Source organism: Anser anser (assembly GCF_964211835.1).
Source record: "Anser anser genome assembly, chromosome: 1".
Lineage (NCBI taxonomy): Eukaryota > Metazoa > Chordata > Aves > Anseriformes > Anatidae > Anser > Anser anser.
In genome coordinates this window covers 96,516,737-96,532,101 of record NC_139720.1, presented here as the reverse complement: position 1 = coordinate 96,532,101, position 15,365 = coordinate 96,516,737, and the positions used below count along the sequence as shown (strand labels likewise).

The window sequence follows — 15,365 nt, the reverse complement described above, 5'->3', positions numbered from 1 at the left end:
TTAACAGAGCAGTGTTCCACTGCACAGCACCAGCTGTATCAGCTCACCACCTCCCCCTTTTTTAGGGACATTAGTAAAAGGGCTGTGGCCCGAACGTGCTGTGAAGCATGTATTGTCCCCATCTCACCAGCCAGACTAGAGGTCCCAGCTGGTGGACATCCACTGCCGAGCTACAGCCACGTAACCCCCGCAGTGGCAGCTTGTCTGGGCTACTTTCAGGCTGCTCCTTCCACCTGTATCCTCTTCCAGCATACACAGTGATACCAGTCACAAACACACAACTTATCAGTAAACAAGCCTGAGAGATCTATCAAGGGCAACCTTCCAGCTGAAGAATTAGCGGCATCCTCTCCTTGGAGCTAACAGTATCCGGCAGCCTAGGAATAGCCCCGTGTCATTCTTGTTACTTGCAAATGAGCTATACTAATAACCCAAATAGCACCACACTTGAAATCCCACTGGAATTTGACCTACAGGTGCTGTCCTACTTGCACTGAGTGTTTTAGGATGTTTGACCTTCATCTTTGAGTCTCAGTCAAAAATATCGTACGGTTATATAATACCCACATACCTTCCCGGCTATTTAAGCTAAATTCCATGCATAAACTCAGAAGCATTTTTGTACAGGTTTTCAGTCTAATTTTACAGACATAGAAAGCTACCCTTCTCGAGCTCACCAAGGCACCCTTCCTCACATGGATGAAGGCCCATCAAAAAAAGTTGTTGCTATATCAGCACTGCTGGTAGCCACAGATTACAGGGACGGTGATTGTAACACCAAACTGTGGTGCTGAGGGAAGGCCATACATTCACACAGGGCCTACGAAAACGGGTTCTAATACGCTGGGTCATGCCTGATCTGCACTGCTAATGATGGTGCAGATTCCCATTTCCCGTGAGATCAGGACCTTCAACTCCAGTATGACAAGCTTAATGTTCATTTCATGCAGGCTGAATTAAAACTCCTGCTCTTTGTATTGTAGAAAGAGCTGGAGAAGCAGAGGAGGCTGGAAAGAGAACAGGAGCTCCAGAAAAAGGCCAAAGATCACTATGAGAGCGTCCTGCTGAGAAAATTGGGAATGGTGCCATGGAAGAGGCTGAGGGAGCAAGCCAAGGAAAACTTGGTGGTAAGTGCTGAGGATAAAGCAAAGGACTGGCATCATGGGAGGAAGGGAAAAAGAATGGATGCAGAAGGTAGCAGAAACCTTAATGGGCTCTTAAGCCAGGTAGAAATGGCAAAGCAAAAATTCTCCTTGCACACCCTGCCCTACATTAGTGCTTTAAATCAACTCATCTGACAATAATCACGAAAGGTCATCAAAAACCCACAAGGGTGGCCTCCTCATTTATAGCTGATTAAACAGGAACCAAAAGGACAGAGAAAGGAATGAATTTCAGTCTAATGAGAAGTCATCTTTTGTTAGCCTACACTTGTCTGCAATATTAACCGCCACTTGACTCAATGCCAGTAACACAGTGGGAGTTAGTTTAGTACGATACAGCCAAAAAAATAAACTGAAATTATATGATGTGAGCCTGCCAGTTCTTTTGCACCACAGCAAAGCTAATCAGATAATTCTAAGGCATTGTATTTAGTAGTTAACCCCAGCCCATCACTAGGGCTTTCCTTCTACCTGGAGTCAGTGCTGGAGCGCTGTTGGCCGCTGCTAGAAGTACGATACCACAGGTGACAATCCAGGGATCTGTTCTGGCCTGGCCATGCCTTCAGTGCAGAAGAGCTAGTGGCTTCTGAGACCGTGACATACAAATACTGCTAATGAAACATTTCTGTACGTGAATGAGTTGGCGTGCCTTATCAGAAGTAGACTAATAGCACTCAACTGTATCCTGAAAATGTAGCCAAAGCCCAAGGCTAAGCTGGCAAGCTTCCATTTAAGTCACTGGAGCTGCAGCTACTGAAGAGCTCAACCAAATGCACATGGGCATCCGGCTGGGATGAACTAGGGGATAGCAGCTGCTCTCTAAGTCGTCCTGCTGTTCAGCTTTAAGGAGCAGGTTGGACTGAACTGTTAGGCCATGCCTCTGCTCCATTCACAACAGGTCAAACCGCAAGTCTAGTTCAAAAGGATGTTCTCTAGGAGTGACACAGCAGTGGTGTGATAGGGAGACTGGTCTTGTTCCTTATGCTGCCTCCTCTTTGTGGGAATTTAACGCTGTAAGGTATTCCAGCTGTCAGACACCTGCATTTTAGAGGCCCCCCAAGAGCTGAAGTAATTTTCTAGAGTAGCCAGCTTTCAGTAGCTGAGGCTTTTGTAGTCGCTAGTCCAGATAACTAGCTGCCTTCTCTCTGCCTTTGCTCAGGTGGCCGAGAAGCACCACTGCCTGGGCCTGCAGAGGAAATGCCTGATGGCTTGGCTCCAGCACACCCAGAGCAGCCTTTCGGAGAAGGTGTCTCGGGCTGAGGACTTCCATTGCCACACGTTGCTCAGACAAGGCTTCAGGAACTGGCTGAAGGTTTGCCTGCACCCCAGTGGAGAAGCAATACCAGGGGAGCCAGCTGCTGCCGTGCTTTCCCTTCACCACCACTCCACACACCTACAGCCCCAACTTTCCTGGCTTGCTCTGTCCCTATTCCAGCACCACCCCATTCCCTTCCGCAGAGGCCTCCTTCAGCTCTCCACCCTCCATCATCCTCCACAACCCAGGACGCTCTCCTACATGCTGTTCCCCACTACCACCTTCATGCTTTCCCCTTGCTCCCCGTTGATTTTCCTCCACTACTGTCCCTGTTGTCCCTTAGAGGCACTGTCTCAGCACTGCTCTGTATGTGTTTATTGGGCTGGGGGTGGGAGAAAGAAGCCATTCTCACCTCCTTCTGCTTTCCTTCCCTAGTACAAGGATTATCTGTCCAGTCTAGAAGAGAGAGCGAATACCCTCCGTGCAGCCTGCCTCAAGAGGAAGTTCTTCTGGGCATGGTTTCATCTGGTCATGGAGGAAAAAGACACCTTAAGGGAGAAACTGAAGATTGCTACTGAACATAGAGACAAGTAAGTGCATTCCCTTGCCAGCAGTTCTTTTTACTTGGGTTTAATTCTACCCCATAGAATACTTTAGGGACTCTGCTCTTGACAGAGCAATGATCTGCTCCCCAGGAACATGTGAAAGGGATTGTATACAGTTGGTATTTTGTTTCTGTCATGTGCGTAGACAACATCAGCATAAGGTTATGGTAGAAATTTCCAAACAGCCTGGAAAAGGAAGTTTAGTCATATCCTTCACAGGACTTTTAAATCTGCTGAAAGAGAATACAGTGAAAGCAGCTAAGTGGCTGAAACTTTCTAAGCTGATTAGCAGATCTGGCTATGCAGCTTCTGCTAAAAGCTGCCTTAGGAAAATCTTTAAGTACAATTATAACAAGCAGAAATTGTGCAGGAATTACGCTGTATTGTTTTGTCTACTGTGGATGATTTGGTTTACAAATCCAAAGTTGATAAACTTAGAAACCCTACTTAGGGAATTTTTTGTTTTCTGCGATCATCAGCCTGGTTTGGCAGGAAGAACTAGAGCAGACAGTTCTATTGATCACAGCTGGAGCTGGATGCACTCAGTTCATTGTCCCATGACTGCATTCACTGTGCATTTTAACAGGAAGAGCTATTATCGAAGTCCAGCAGAAAACAAACATGTTCACCTCCCTGACCATGAAAGCATGTCAGTTGCATGCAGTCATGAGTAGGCTGTGCCTGTGCTATGGCCCAAACAGGACGTGCAGCACCTCAAAGGAAGAATTAAATGAAATTCACCTCATATGGGGTATAATGAACCTGTTCTAGCTTGCTTAGTCTGTAAGGTCAGAACAGGGCCTGGTTTAACCCAACAAACCAGAGGAGGCAGGGAGAATTCAGCCGCAGGAAGAGACTGGATTCATTCTACAATACGACCTTACATCAGGAGCATAGTCACGTTGTTCCTCTTTACCTCCTCCTCCTCCTGGCAACAGGCAGTTCAGCCCTCGGCACAGTGCACTGCTCTTTAGAAGGGCCTGTTGCTCCCTGTTGCCATATGGGAACCCGGGGCAAGGCACCTTTGGTGGGGTGCTACAAGTCAGGTAAGAAATAGAGCCCACCTGCCCACGTCCCCAAGTAGTTGATCTGGACTGAGCGAGTCTGAATTTTACATTTGTGCTTCTCCTGAAGGAACTGTTTTGGGAGACTGCTTATTCTTGAAGAAAGAAGTATTTCAGGGGAATTCCCTCTCAAATATGTTTTGATTACCTGGCATGTTATGCATACATCTTAGTGTCATCACTTTGTTCTGTGCTTCCCTCATTTCTTTTAGGAGACTCATGCTGAATGCATTCAAAGCTTGGAGGCAGTACCCATTACTGATGAAAAAGGAAAGGGAGAGGGAGGAAAGGAGGAACCAGCTACGAAGGAGAGTAGCTGAAATTCTCCCTGACTTCCAAATGTAACAGAAGAAACTGGCCAGACCAACCCACGTGCATATGGAACCTACTTTGATGATTTCATCACTTTGACTTGAGGAGGTTCTTGCCCACAAGGTCCTCCCAGTTTGAGGTCTCCACTGGGAGGTCTGGGCTGGGTGGCAGCGAGCCCTAGGTAACCAAAGGCTAGCCCAGGGTGAGCTTTAGCCCAGGACCCTTTCTTCACACAGAGCTGCGGGACTGACAGTAACCCTCCTCCATCACAGGAGGCACGGAACTGAAATGTACCTATTAGGCAGAAACCTGGTGCTTTTCTGGTGCCAGTACTCTGTAGGGCGACAGCTTGATGGTAGAGCAAACAGACTTCACTGTCAGCTGATCCCTGCTAACCCCTGCTGTGAACTTGGCCACCCAGAGAACAGCTTCTGGCTAACTGAGCCAGGGAAGCGTGGATGAGAGAAGGCGAGGGAAGAGCTATTTATGCAAATTGTATTTACTAACAGTCCAGGTTACAGCATCACATGCAGACAATCTAAAACCTGGACTCCTCTTACAAGGCACAGTCTAGTTTACTGTGCTGGCCAGTTCACAAGCGCAGTGCTTTGATTTTGGGTACAAGTGGTTATTCCAAGTTCACGATCCTCTGGCTTCGCATCCATCATTTAAACATTTCCCATGCTGGTCAACTGTAGTATTTGAAGATGGATTGTGCAAGTCTGTCTAGGCCCTTCCACTTGAGCCAACACCTCAAATAACACCAAATATATATATATATATTTTTAAGTGCTTTTACATAAGCTCAAACAGAAAAATAAGGTTTCTCATAATTCTTGAGCCTTAACCTGCAGCACAGTGCAGATATAGTAATGCAGAGAAGGTACAGTATGTCTTCTCTGAGCAATAGCATAAGGGAGGAATCTGGAGTCGCTTCCCCCTCACAAGATAGGCAAAATTCTCTCCAAAACGATTTCGATTTGGCAGTATGGAGAGTACTTGGGCAATGCGAGGAAGATGACAGTTTGCTGTTATCCATTGTACTGGATAATTTTTAAATCCTGTGTATGCCGTGAAAGTTTCCAATAAACCCAAATCTGAAACGAGCACAAGTGAGTTTTCAGTGTGAAGGCGTCGGAAGCTGAGGCACTGGGCTGAAGTCCCGTACAGAGAGCTCGCAGGGATCTGGCCAGAGAGCCTCCCCTCCCACACAAGCCAGGCCATCCAGCAGACCCCAAGCGTCCTTCTGAAGACTGTGTCACGCCCAGCTTGCCTCCCTCCACAGCACCTTAACATTTACCCTCTCCCCAGGGCTGATTTACAGACCTGACCATCAGCGGGTCAGACGAGCGCCTTATCCAAGCGCAGGGAGCTGAAGGTGCTGCGCGGCGTGTGGGCGAGCACAGACCATCTGGCTGCGTTAGGAGCAGATTGCGAGAGGAAGCTACAAGCTGAGAAAGGGCTGAATAACTTGTCTTGCAGGGAGGAACAGGCACTGCAGAAGAGTGGCAAATTTCACAGAGGAATGCGCCAGAGAGGCTAGCAACAGGCTGAATCTCTGGCTACTCAGCTAGTCAGGGTGCACCAGTATAATGAACCACAGATTCTTCCCCCAACAACACTGCCACTGTTGGGCATTTTGTGCCCACTCACCATCCCCAGAAATAATGCTGCTTCTGTGGAGCACAGTTCTCCCCCCAGGACTTGACATACAGTCAGCATTTGCCTTTGAGAATGGGACTTTGTCTCTAATGCTCTCAACTTCTAGGGTTTTCGGGTTGTAGCTTTGACAAAGCTTTTCCTATTAAGTTGCTCTTCTGCTGGATGGTTCCAGCAGTGAGAATCCAGAAGATCCAGGAGGAGCTGTGCTTTGACACCCCTTTGCCCTTGCTATGGCTAATCCCATGCTAGCATGAAGCTGAAGCCTCAGCTTAACCCAGCTGAGGGACAGGGATCAGGCACATTCCTACCGACCCCAGTCACCATCCAAGGGGAGATGAGAAGCCCCTCAGGTTCCCTGTTTAATCCATGCCCAGTAGAAACAAACCATCCCTCCTCAGCAGAAGCAAGGCTGTGCCTGATGGTGCTGTTGACAGACGGCACAGGACACCCCTAAAATCTGCGGCATGCTGTTAGAGCTTTGATAATGAAAGCTCCAGCAAACAGTTCCCAGCAGGAGGGTGACACACGTCAGGCTGAGCAAACAGCTTCGGCCTGCAGCTGTGCTGGAGCATCCCTCCCGCCTCAGCGCTCGGTTAGATGTGGATGTCGGTGCCTTAATGCTGGTCATCAGCCCACACTCTCAGCTCAGACCCACTCCTTCCTGTCAGCTCCTTGCTTTTCTTAGCCAGAGAGGGAGGTGGCTGCAGAGCCAGAGCCAGGCATCCCTTCTCCAGCAGAGCAGGGAGAGGGGGCATTGCCACTGGGGTGTAACAGCAAATTCACAAGTGTGAAGTGATTGCAAGCTCCCCTTCTCCCCCATCCCCATCCAGCACCTGCCCTGCAGAGTTCTTACTCACATGCCTTCCCAAAAACCTTAGCTCCTGAAGTATTTGCTTTTTGGTGATCAGCACACCAGTCTCTACCAACGGGTAGAGACATGGCTCACTGCTGTGAAAGGTCCTCGTTGTCAACAAGCGCACAAAGTGACCTTCCAAGAGAAATGGCTGAACAGCAGAACAGCAGAGAGAAGTGCCACCGGGCAAATCACAGCAGAACTCTTGAAACCAGCAAAGGCACCTGTGATTCTTGTTTGTTAAAGGTCATCTTGCCTTTCGGGAGACATCCCAAGATGCCAGCAGGATCAAAGAGGACGTCTCTTCCCACTGTCTGCACAGGGAGTATCCATGTTATTTCCAAACGTGGCTTAAAAAGAGTTTAAAGGCAGAAGCTTCCTTCTCAGGGTTCTGGATGCATTGTAAGGGCAGGTATACGAGGGAAAGCAAGACACTGGACAAAAAGGCTAGGAACCCAGTCAGATTACACTCAATGCCTGCTAACAGATTGCTCTCAGAATTCAAGATCCTGGTGCAAATCCCCACTGGAGGGGACGAGGAGGTATCCCAAACTTCTATGGTCGTGAGAACTGCCAACAGCTCTGTTTCATCCCAACACGAATAAATGCATAACAGCATTTGCGGAACTGCAAGAACACTTGTTCCCTAGCTTCTCCTTAGCCTGTTGCTCCCTTGTTCCCCATGCCCACGTCACAGTAGCCATGAGATGAGGGCACTTCTCAGTCATTTCACCTGGCTGAGCAAGGTGGCATAAATCAACAGGCAACTTCATGGATGATTTCCAATCATTTATTTTGATTCATAATTGCATCAATTTGAAAACACTGGATAAGATGTAAACAGGACACACGCACATACACACACCAGTCCTTTCAACAAAGCTCACAAATGTTGCATGAAGTTTCCTCCTAAAGCTTTGGCCAGGGTGGGGGAACACACACCCCACTCCCCAAGGCAGACAGGTCTTCCAGAGCCTGTCATTCATTCTCCATGTTATCATTAAAAGCGGTTCCATAAAGACAAAGATTTTGGGAAGCTGATTTCCCACATTTCAGAAAGAACCTCACCTGTCCAGAGAAAGAGTTTCACTGTACAAACATCCTGGCAGTGGAAGAAAATCCTAGGAAAACGTGGAATTCTTCGCTGAAAGCAATATAGGGAAAACATCCATAATCACACACGCTTCCTGCCCTAATGAGGCAATATACATTCATATAGAAAGAGAAAGTCAAGCACATTATTAAGACATTAGGCAGTGAGGCAGTATCCATTTTATCTCTACAAGAAATTTTTACAGCAAATGGTTTCATCAAGACACTTGAAAGCAACCTACTTAGAAGAAAAAAAAAGCACCATCATAGCATGAAGGCTGAAATGTGATCAGAAGTCACAAGCAGCACCAACTCAGGCTCACGAGTGACTTTTGTCATTTCAGGACGAGTTAAATAGAGAAAACAGTCTATAGGGGGGGCTGCGATTTGTCTACAAAGAAGCACAGTTTCAGAGAGCACACTCAGTGTAAAGCCACCAGTTGCACAGTATCTAATGGGGCGCAGTTCTTAGCACAGTCACCAAACTACTGGGTGCTGGTATTCGCACACAGGGGGCTTACCACTACAACAGCAGCAACATCAAGACCCTGGCCCTTCAAGAGTTGCCCTGAAGACCACGCGGATTGTGGAACAAAAATGCCTCACAAGGTCACGGCTAAAGCAGGATAAACTCATCTCCACGTCTAGGTGGGGAAACATAGAGGCTAGGTATCACCCAAATCCTTCCCTGCTTATCAACTCTGGGTCCTCTCTTCCTACATGGGGAAAGCTTGGAAAGGGCCAGCAGCACACTTTTCTTATTGCCACATAGGTAGGTGCCTGCTCTTTTATGGGCAAGGCACTGGTCCCTGCCTTCAGGCCAAACACCTGGCCTGCGAGTTGCCTGGCTGGGGTAGTGGGAAAGAGGGAGCCCGAGGACTGACCTGACCCTCCAGCCCTGCCAGGCTGCACTAGGTTTTAATTTTTTAGTGGTCAATATTGAGCCCAGCAATAAAATAAATAAATAAAGGCCCCTTAGTGCACAAGGGATCCCAACAGTCTGCCCTCGCTGGAAGTGGAAAAGGGAGCGTTACCCTTCAAAGGCTTCTTGCTGCTTCTCAGGGCTATTAAAAGAAGAGACCCAGAGTGTGCATCCACAGCTAGCAACTCTTCCGCTCTTCCAGGCAGCGACAGATCGTGTTACTTTGTGTGTGCCTTGGGAGACGGAAAGCACAATGCAAATCCTCTCAGGAAGAAGCCAGGAGGGTAAACAAACCAAAAGCCAAGTCCTTAAAGAAAGGGTCACCACTGCTATGCAGATTAGAGTGACACGAACTTCCTGTTCACTGGAGGATCTCAGCACCGAGTTCTCCTTGCACAAAACCCCAGCCTTACAACCATTTTACTGTCCTGAATGGTTCTGGCTCCCTCTGGAAGGAGTGCAAAAAATAAATTTTACTTTGGCACTTTACCCCACTATTAGAGTGGGCTTGAAAGTCCACGCGGCCGATGCCACTGCAGCAGCCTTGGTGTAAGCCAGGGCTCACCAAAAGGCAAGGGACAAGGCCATAGTGGCACGCGGGCTGCAAAGTGCTAACAAATACCTGTGGGACAGTGAGCACTACAGGGCCAGGCACTGCCAGAGGAATGCGTCTGTCACCTGCCCAGCTCTCAGCCGGAGCAGCGGGACTGAGAATCCACTCATCTCAAACCTGACAGCACTCCCACAGCTTGCTCAGCTCATGGACATGTGATTGATCTCCATGGCAGGGGGTTGTTTAGCCCAGGTGGGAATGCTGGCTTCGTCTTCCCAGGAGCCAGCAGGATGAGGTCTGAAGATCACAAACCTGTTAACCCACAGCATGGCAGTCTCTAGGGCTGCCAAGCTTCAGATCATCTCAGGAGGCTCCACAAAATGCACGTGTGCCATGGAAACACTTAGACAATGCGTGCGGAGGTGAGGTTTTTGTGTAAAGCTAAACTCCTTGGGGTCAGGCTCCAGCTCCCAACAGTCAGAAGGTCATGCTTAGCTGCCAGAGGAATAGCACAGTCAGCTGAGTGCCTTTAATTCACACTGGGAATTGGTCAGAAATCTCTTAGTGTGGTCAGTAAGTCAGGAAAAGCATGAGAGGTGTCCCCTTTACCTCAAACAAGATTGCTCACGGGTTGAAAAGGGGTAGCTGTTTCTGCACGGCGCCATCCCAAGTGCAGCTGCTCCTCAGTTATGTGATGGGTATAAGAAGTGCAGGTGCCGCTCGAGGAAAGCGAACAGCACAAAGAGGGACGTGGTCTTCACCTTAAACTGGGACATGTAATCAGGAGCATACACACCAAAGATGGCAGGGATCTCTGGGGACAGCTCTAATTCTGCTGTCGTCTTAGGAGAAAAGGTAGTGGTGCACACTGAATTTGCAACACCCCCCAGCTGCCAGCCACCCAAGCAGAAGCATGAGCTGTGCAAGCTGCACACGCATCTGGAACTAACTAGGATGAGGCTCTTCCACTGCTTCTGAATCTTAGGCCTAAGCTCCAGCTCTCGTGCCACAGTCGCAGGCCTTTCCAGCCAGACCTTTCTGCAGGGCCAGCACGCAGAAAGGATTTAAAACAAACACCAAAAATCCCACCCACAAAACTAGAAGCCATCCTCACCAAAGCCTTGTGACTGCAGCTGAAGCTCAAGTCTGGGTAATAATAATGCAGTCGCAGGCTGCTGAGGAACACACGGCCTTCCTGCAGAACACGTTCAGCACGCTCATTCACCTGCCGCCATGGGTCAGCTGCCCCAAAAGCAGCCAGCTCTCACACCCCCCTCTACCTCCCTACACGCGCAGACACTGAACTGCTCCTCGGCTTCCCGGCCTGAGAAAGCAGAAGCCAGGCACCGAGGCAGACCCCACTGACTGGGCTGAGAGGAGACTGGATCGCTTATTAGCAACATAAGCGACCCCAGCCAAAACACTGCCTACCAAAGCCGCAGCTAGCAGAGGTGCCTATGCTCCCGCAGACTCCCTCCTTCTCAAGGAGGAAGGAGTCATTTCTGTACAGCAGCAGTACCATCAGGCAGAGGTCTGTTTTCCCCCTCGTACTCCGTTACATGTTGCTTCAAAACATCTCCTTCTTCCTTGGTATGTTTACCTGCTGTCTCACGTCAGAATCCATCATCAGAGCAGAAACACTTTGAGGGAGATGAGACGAGCCATCAACCCAACAAAAACTCAGCTTACAAAAAGAATGACGAGATCCAAGATGACAGCGTCTTCTCACCCAGTCAGAGAGACAGGGCAGGAGACAAGAGGATCTTACAAAGCCCTACAGGAATGTTGCTCACAAAGGCACTTAATACAAGCACTAGCATGTATACAGAGCTGGATGGAATAGAAAATGAAAGAAAAAAAACACACCAGAGAGGAGGGAGCTGCTCAGCGACTGCCTGAACAGTCTCTTTTAGCCAAGGAGCCTGGCTTCTGCAGTGGTGCATGTTATCTGTATTAAAAGTTCACCCTCCTGACATCTCTGAAATGCTGCATGTAGGTATGAGCCAGGGATTCCTTAACCTTTGCAGGAACCGGCATGCACGCTGAAGTCCAGCAGCAGGTTCCTCTTGATGCCAGAGTTCCCGCCTAACAAAAAGCCAAGTTCTCAAAACCTTGTGCTCTTCTTCCTGCCAAGCTGAGCCACGTGAAGCTTCCGGCAGTGCAAAAAGGCAGCAGGCTCCTGCTCTCCAGGTTTGTGCATATGGCTTACTGCTTTCCACAACCTATTGCTGGCTGATGGCACGCGAAGAACCACTCTGCCTGGGAAAGCCTCCAATGTCCGTGACGGGGTGGGCAGCCCATACACCGACCACGAAGGAAGGGTGTGGAGGGGGGAGTTCTAGGGGAAGGGGCCGTTCCCCCGCTAAAGAAAGTCAGTCAACGTCATCTGCAGGAAAAAAGGCTGTCAGACGATGTCTTCGGCAGAGCGCAGTGGAGGGGGAGACCCCAGACTCAAGAAGTGGCCCCAGTTGCATAGAAAGCCCCTGTTGTACTGGCCAGTGTCTATCACTAACCCACCCAGGAGCCTGCGCCCGGTGTTGTCCCGCAGAGCCAGCCGAGCTTCCCTCTCGGTCACGTTGTAGCTGATGTTCAACAGCTGGATGAGGAGGATGTATCCCATGCCAGCTGTTACAATGGCACAGTACCACACACAGGTGAACGACAGAGCAGAGCTGGCAGCGGGGAAAGAAATGGGAAGGAAGCCATTTAGTTTTGGAGCAGCTGCTTCAGAGCGACTTTCCCTAGTAATCGCTATCCTTTCAAATCCCCGTCTACATCTGCCGCAGCGATCTCGCTTTGCCGCTTTCATCAGATAATCCTTAAAGGCTTTCTCAAAATTAAAGCTTCATGGCTTACTTAATGACAGCTTTTAGCGCTACCAGAGCTACTCCTGCACGTTCCTGTCGTGCTACCTAGCTCTTCGCTCTCACTGCTGTAAAAGCCTTACTTGAGGAAACGATGGTGCTCGCACCTGACAGATGATGGAGTACAGAGGAAGGCAGAGCCACTCATGCTAGCGTGCTCCGTGCACCAGCAGCAGAGCCGGTCTCCAAACACGTGTCTGATGCTTCTCGCCACCCTCCCAGCCAGACAAGGCATATTAATGCTGTCTGTACCGAGCAGATAACTTGGAGCGACAAAGCCACTAGACAAACACCATCTCTTTCCTCAGCGAGGCAGCACGCTGATTCCAGACTGTCAGACTATCGCCCTTCACTGGGAACAAACATCTAAAGGGTGTATCTCTATAGGACGCAGTAAATAAAGACTTCAAATCCCAGCTCCTCCAACAGTTTCCTAGACATAAACTGTGAGCTCTCTGAGTCTCAGGCTCCCCACCTTGGCAAAAGCAGAGATGCATCCTTGCTTTCCAGAGCTTTTTAAGGAGCACTTTTTGGTCAGGCTTGACAGTCAATAGCACTGGCCGTGAGCACAGAACGAGGAAAGGCAAGGAGCCAAGCTGCCTGCTCAGGCTTGAGTTCCCAGCCCAGCTCTCTCCCACGCAGACGTCTCACCTGTAGTCAGAATAGGCCCCAGGGCAGTAGAACAAAGCCACGAACAGGGTTCGTCCCCTACAGATGGTGTCCAGGGTCAGCGTAATCCCGTACACAGAGGTGAGCATGAAGAAGGAGAGCGCAAGGATGAATGCTTGGTGGTTCTGCTCCCCTACACAGCTGTTAATCCTCCAAAAAAGGAAAGAAGAAGTTACTTTGCTTGGGAGAAGAAAAGAAAAAAGAAAAGAGCTTGCTTCTTTTTTTCTCCCTCCCCCAACTGTCAGAGAACCTCATCTCCAAGGTCTCGCTACAACACAGGCAGCTTCAAAGCAGCATTACTGCTTTTTATAGAAAGCTTATAGGCACAAGTCAATAGACCAGTACAGCAGGAGCAGTAGACTATTTGCCTCAGAAACTTATAGGAAGCATAGTATCCTAAGCTAAGACATTTATACCTGCTGCTCCTTGATTACAGTACTGTGCGCGGGCAGCTTTGGGTTCCCTTGCTCCCAGGTGAGCACTTATGCAAGTTAACTGCAGGATCCCTAGTGCTCCTCAGACCAAGTCAGAAAAAAAGACGAAGACTTAGACAACCAGGAGCAATTCTGAAATACGCTGTAGAAATTAGCAGCGGTCGTCACAGTTAAACAGCAAATTTACTTTTTGAAAGAACATCACTGAACATTTGGAATAGGCTAGGGGAAAAAAGACATTAACTTAAAAGAAAAAGGAGAGGAACAAAAAATACATAGCCTCAGCTGTGCAAAACCTACCAGACACAGTGATGATCCAGTCTCCTCACACACCTGCCGCAAAGCCGGCAGTGCCCCGCTCGGGCTGGCCTGACCAGCTGGCATTTAGCACACCAGTCCTTTCTCACACCTTCTGGCCCCTCAGCTGAGGCTCTGGAATAGCCTTTGGCTTCCCCATTCACAGTACGGGCACTGGCAGCTCCTGCCGTAGTGACTCCGTGGAGCCCGTTGGAGCTCCCTTGAAGGTTCTTGTTGGGAAAATCCTGATGCGATGACTTGCCATCGCCTGCTGGGATGGGAAGGTAGCCAGGGTCTTTCTTGGCTCGTGACAAGGCTGCAAGCATGAGAACTAACCCAGAGGTGAGGAGCACCACTTGGGAATGCCCCACGTGGCCTCGGGGAACCACCTCCTGGAGAAAGACATAGTACATGTAGCCCAAGGAGAAGAGTCCCAGGCTCAAGAAGAAGAGAGTCCGCTCCTTCCTCCTGTGGGTGAGGTAGTAATACCACAGCACCACCACGGGAAGCGAAGTCAAGATGACCAGCCCCAGCAGGAAGTGCAGAGCCGCGACGTGGAGGAAGACAGGCAGCAGCACGAGCGGCGGCACGAGGCTGATGTTGATCTTCACGGCCCCTGCGAACCAGGGGACGCGGCAGCGGTCCGCAACATCGTCAGCGATCCTCTCCAGAGCTCCTGGGGGCAGGGACCTGCAGGTCAGCCACCTGTTGGGGGGGGGAAAACACAGCGAAGGGAAAACACAGGGAACACCTGGGGGGATCTCTGTGGAGAAGAGGCAGTCACCCCCTTCAACTGTGGAGAAGGGGGCTGGAAAGTTTCCCAACAGGAAAGGGGAGGGCAGGGAGAGGAGGAGAGCGGGTACACGCTGAGGGGGTCCTAACGGTTGATTCTCTGAGGGGACCCCAACGGTCGCTTCCCTGAGGGGATTCTCTGAGGGGACCCCAACGGTCGCTTCTCTGAGGGGACCCCAAGGCGGGGGGACGGGGGGGTGCCCGGAGCCGTTACCTGTCGCAGCCCTCGTCCAGCTCCCGGCAGTCGCAGCAGCACGCCGCCAGGTGGTTCCGCCGGCCCCGCCGGTCCACGTACTCGCAGCAGCACAGCGGCTCCTCCATCGCCGCCGCCGCCTCCCTGCCTCCTTCCCTCCCTCCCCGCCGTGCCCCGGCCCTGAGGGGAGGGACGGGACCGGGAGGGAGGGGGGGGGCGGGGGGAGGGGCGCGGCCGCACCTCTCCGCCCGCCCCGCCCCCTCCCCTCAGCAGGTGCCTCGCGCCCGCCCCCGCCTCCTCCCCGCAGGCCCCGCCCCCCTCCGGCGGAGCCCGCCCGCTATTGGTCCGCCCGCGCTCCCGGCCCCGCCCCCAACGCGGAGGTGTGCCGGGTTCCCCCCCCCTCGCCCTGGGGCCCATCAAGCTGACGGCGGGACGGGCCAATGGCTGCGCGGGCGGGGCGGGGCTAGGCGTGACGTAGCGGCACCTGGCGTAAAGGGACAGCGCTTTTCCCGCGCGGGTCATTCATTGCTGGCGCGGCCCCACAGGCGCGATGGGGGCGTGGTGGGGTCGGGGGGGGGGACCTCGCCCTGCGCACTGGGGGCACCTCCCCATTGACACGGGGAGGAGATGTGCCC

The 15,365-nt window shown here is 50.9% G+C and overlaps 2 protein-coding genes across 7 annotated transcripts in view; one reads left to right on the top strand and one right to left on the bottom strand.

The window, feature by feature from the left end:
• CCDC191 (coiled-coil domain containing 191) overlaps nucleotides 1-5,505 on the top strand; it is a 20,275-nt gene extending 14,770 nt beyond the window's left edge. For all 4 annotated transcript variants that reach the window (XM_083822517.1, XM_083822519.1, XM_083822520.1 and 1 more), the window contains 4 exons: nucleotides 984-1,127; nucleotides 2,323-2,475; nucleotides 2,854-3,008; nucleotides 4,300-5,505. In XM_083822517.1, coding sequence (XP_083678643.1) covers nucleotides 984-1,127; nucleotides 2,323-2,475; nucleotides 2,854-3,008; nucleotides 4,300-4,432 — 585 coding nt within the window. In that variant the 3' untranslated portion in view covers nucleotides 4,433-5,505. The remainder of the gene's footprint in view (nucleotides 1-983; nucleotides 1,128-2,322; nucleotides 2,476-2,853; nucleotides 3,009-4,299) is intronic.
• Nucleotides 1-15,365, bottom strand: part of ZDHHC23 (zDHHC palmitoyltransferase 23) — a 19,183-nt gene extending 3,818 nt beyond the window's left edge. For 2 of the 3 annotated variants that reach the window (XM_083822654.1, XM_083822653.1), the window contains exons 1-3: nucleotides 14,752-15,365; nucleotides 13,749-14,450; nucleotides 12,997-13,164 (exon numbers count right to left, since the gene is read on the bottom strand). In XM_083822654.1, coding sequence (XP_083678780.1) covers nucleotides 12,997-13,164; nucleotides 13,749-14,450; nucleotides 14,752-14,858 — 977 coding nt within the window. In that variant the 5' untranslated portion in view covers nucleotides 14,859-15,365. Of the gene's footprint in view, nucleotides 1-7,690; nucleotides 12,154-12,996; nucleotides 13,165-13,748; nucleotides 14,451-14,751 lie in introns of those variants that run through there. The other variant, XM_083822652.1, reaches the window with a different exon arrangement.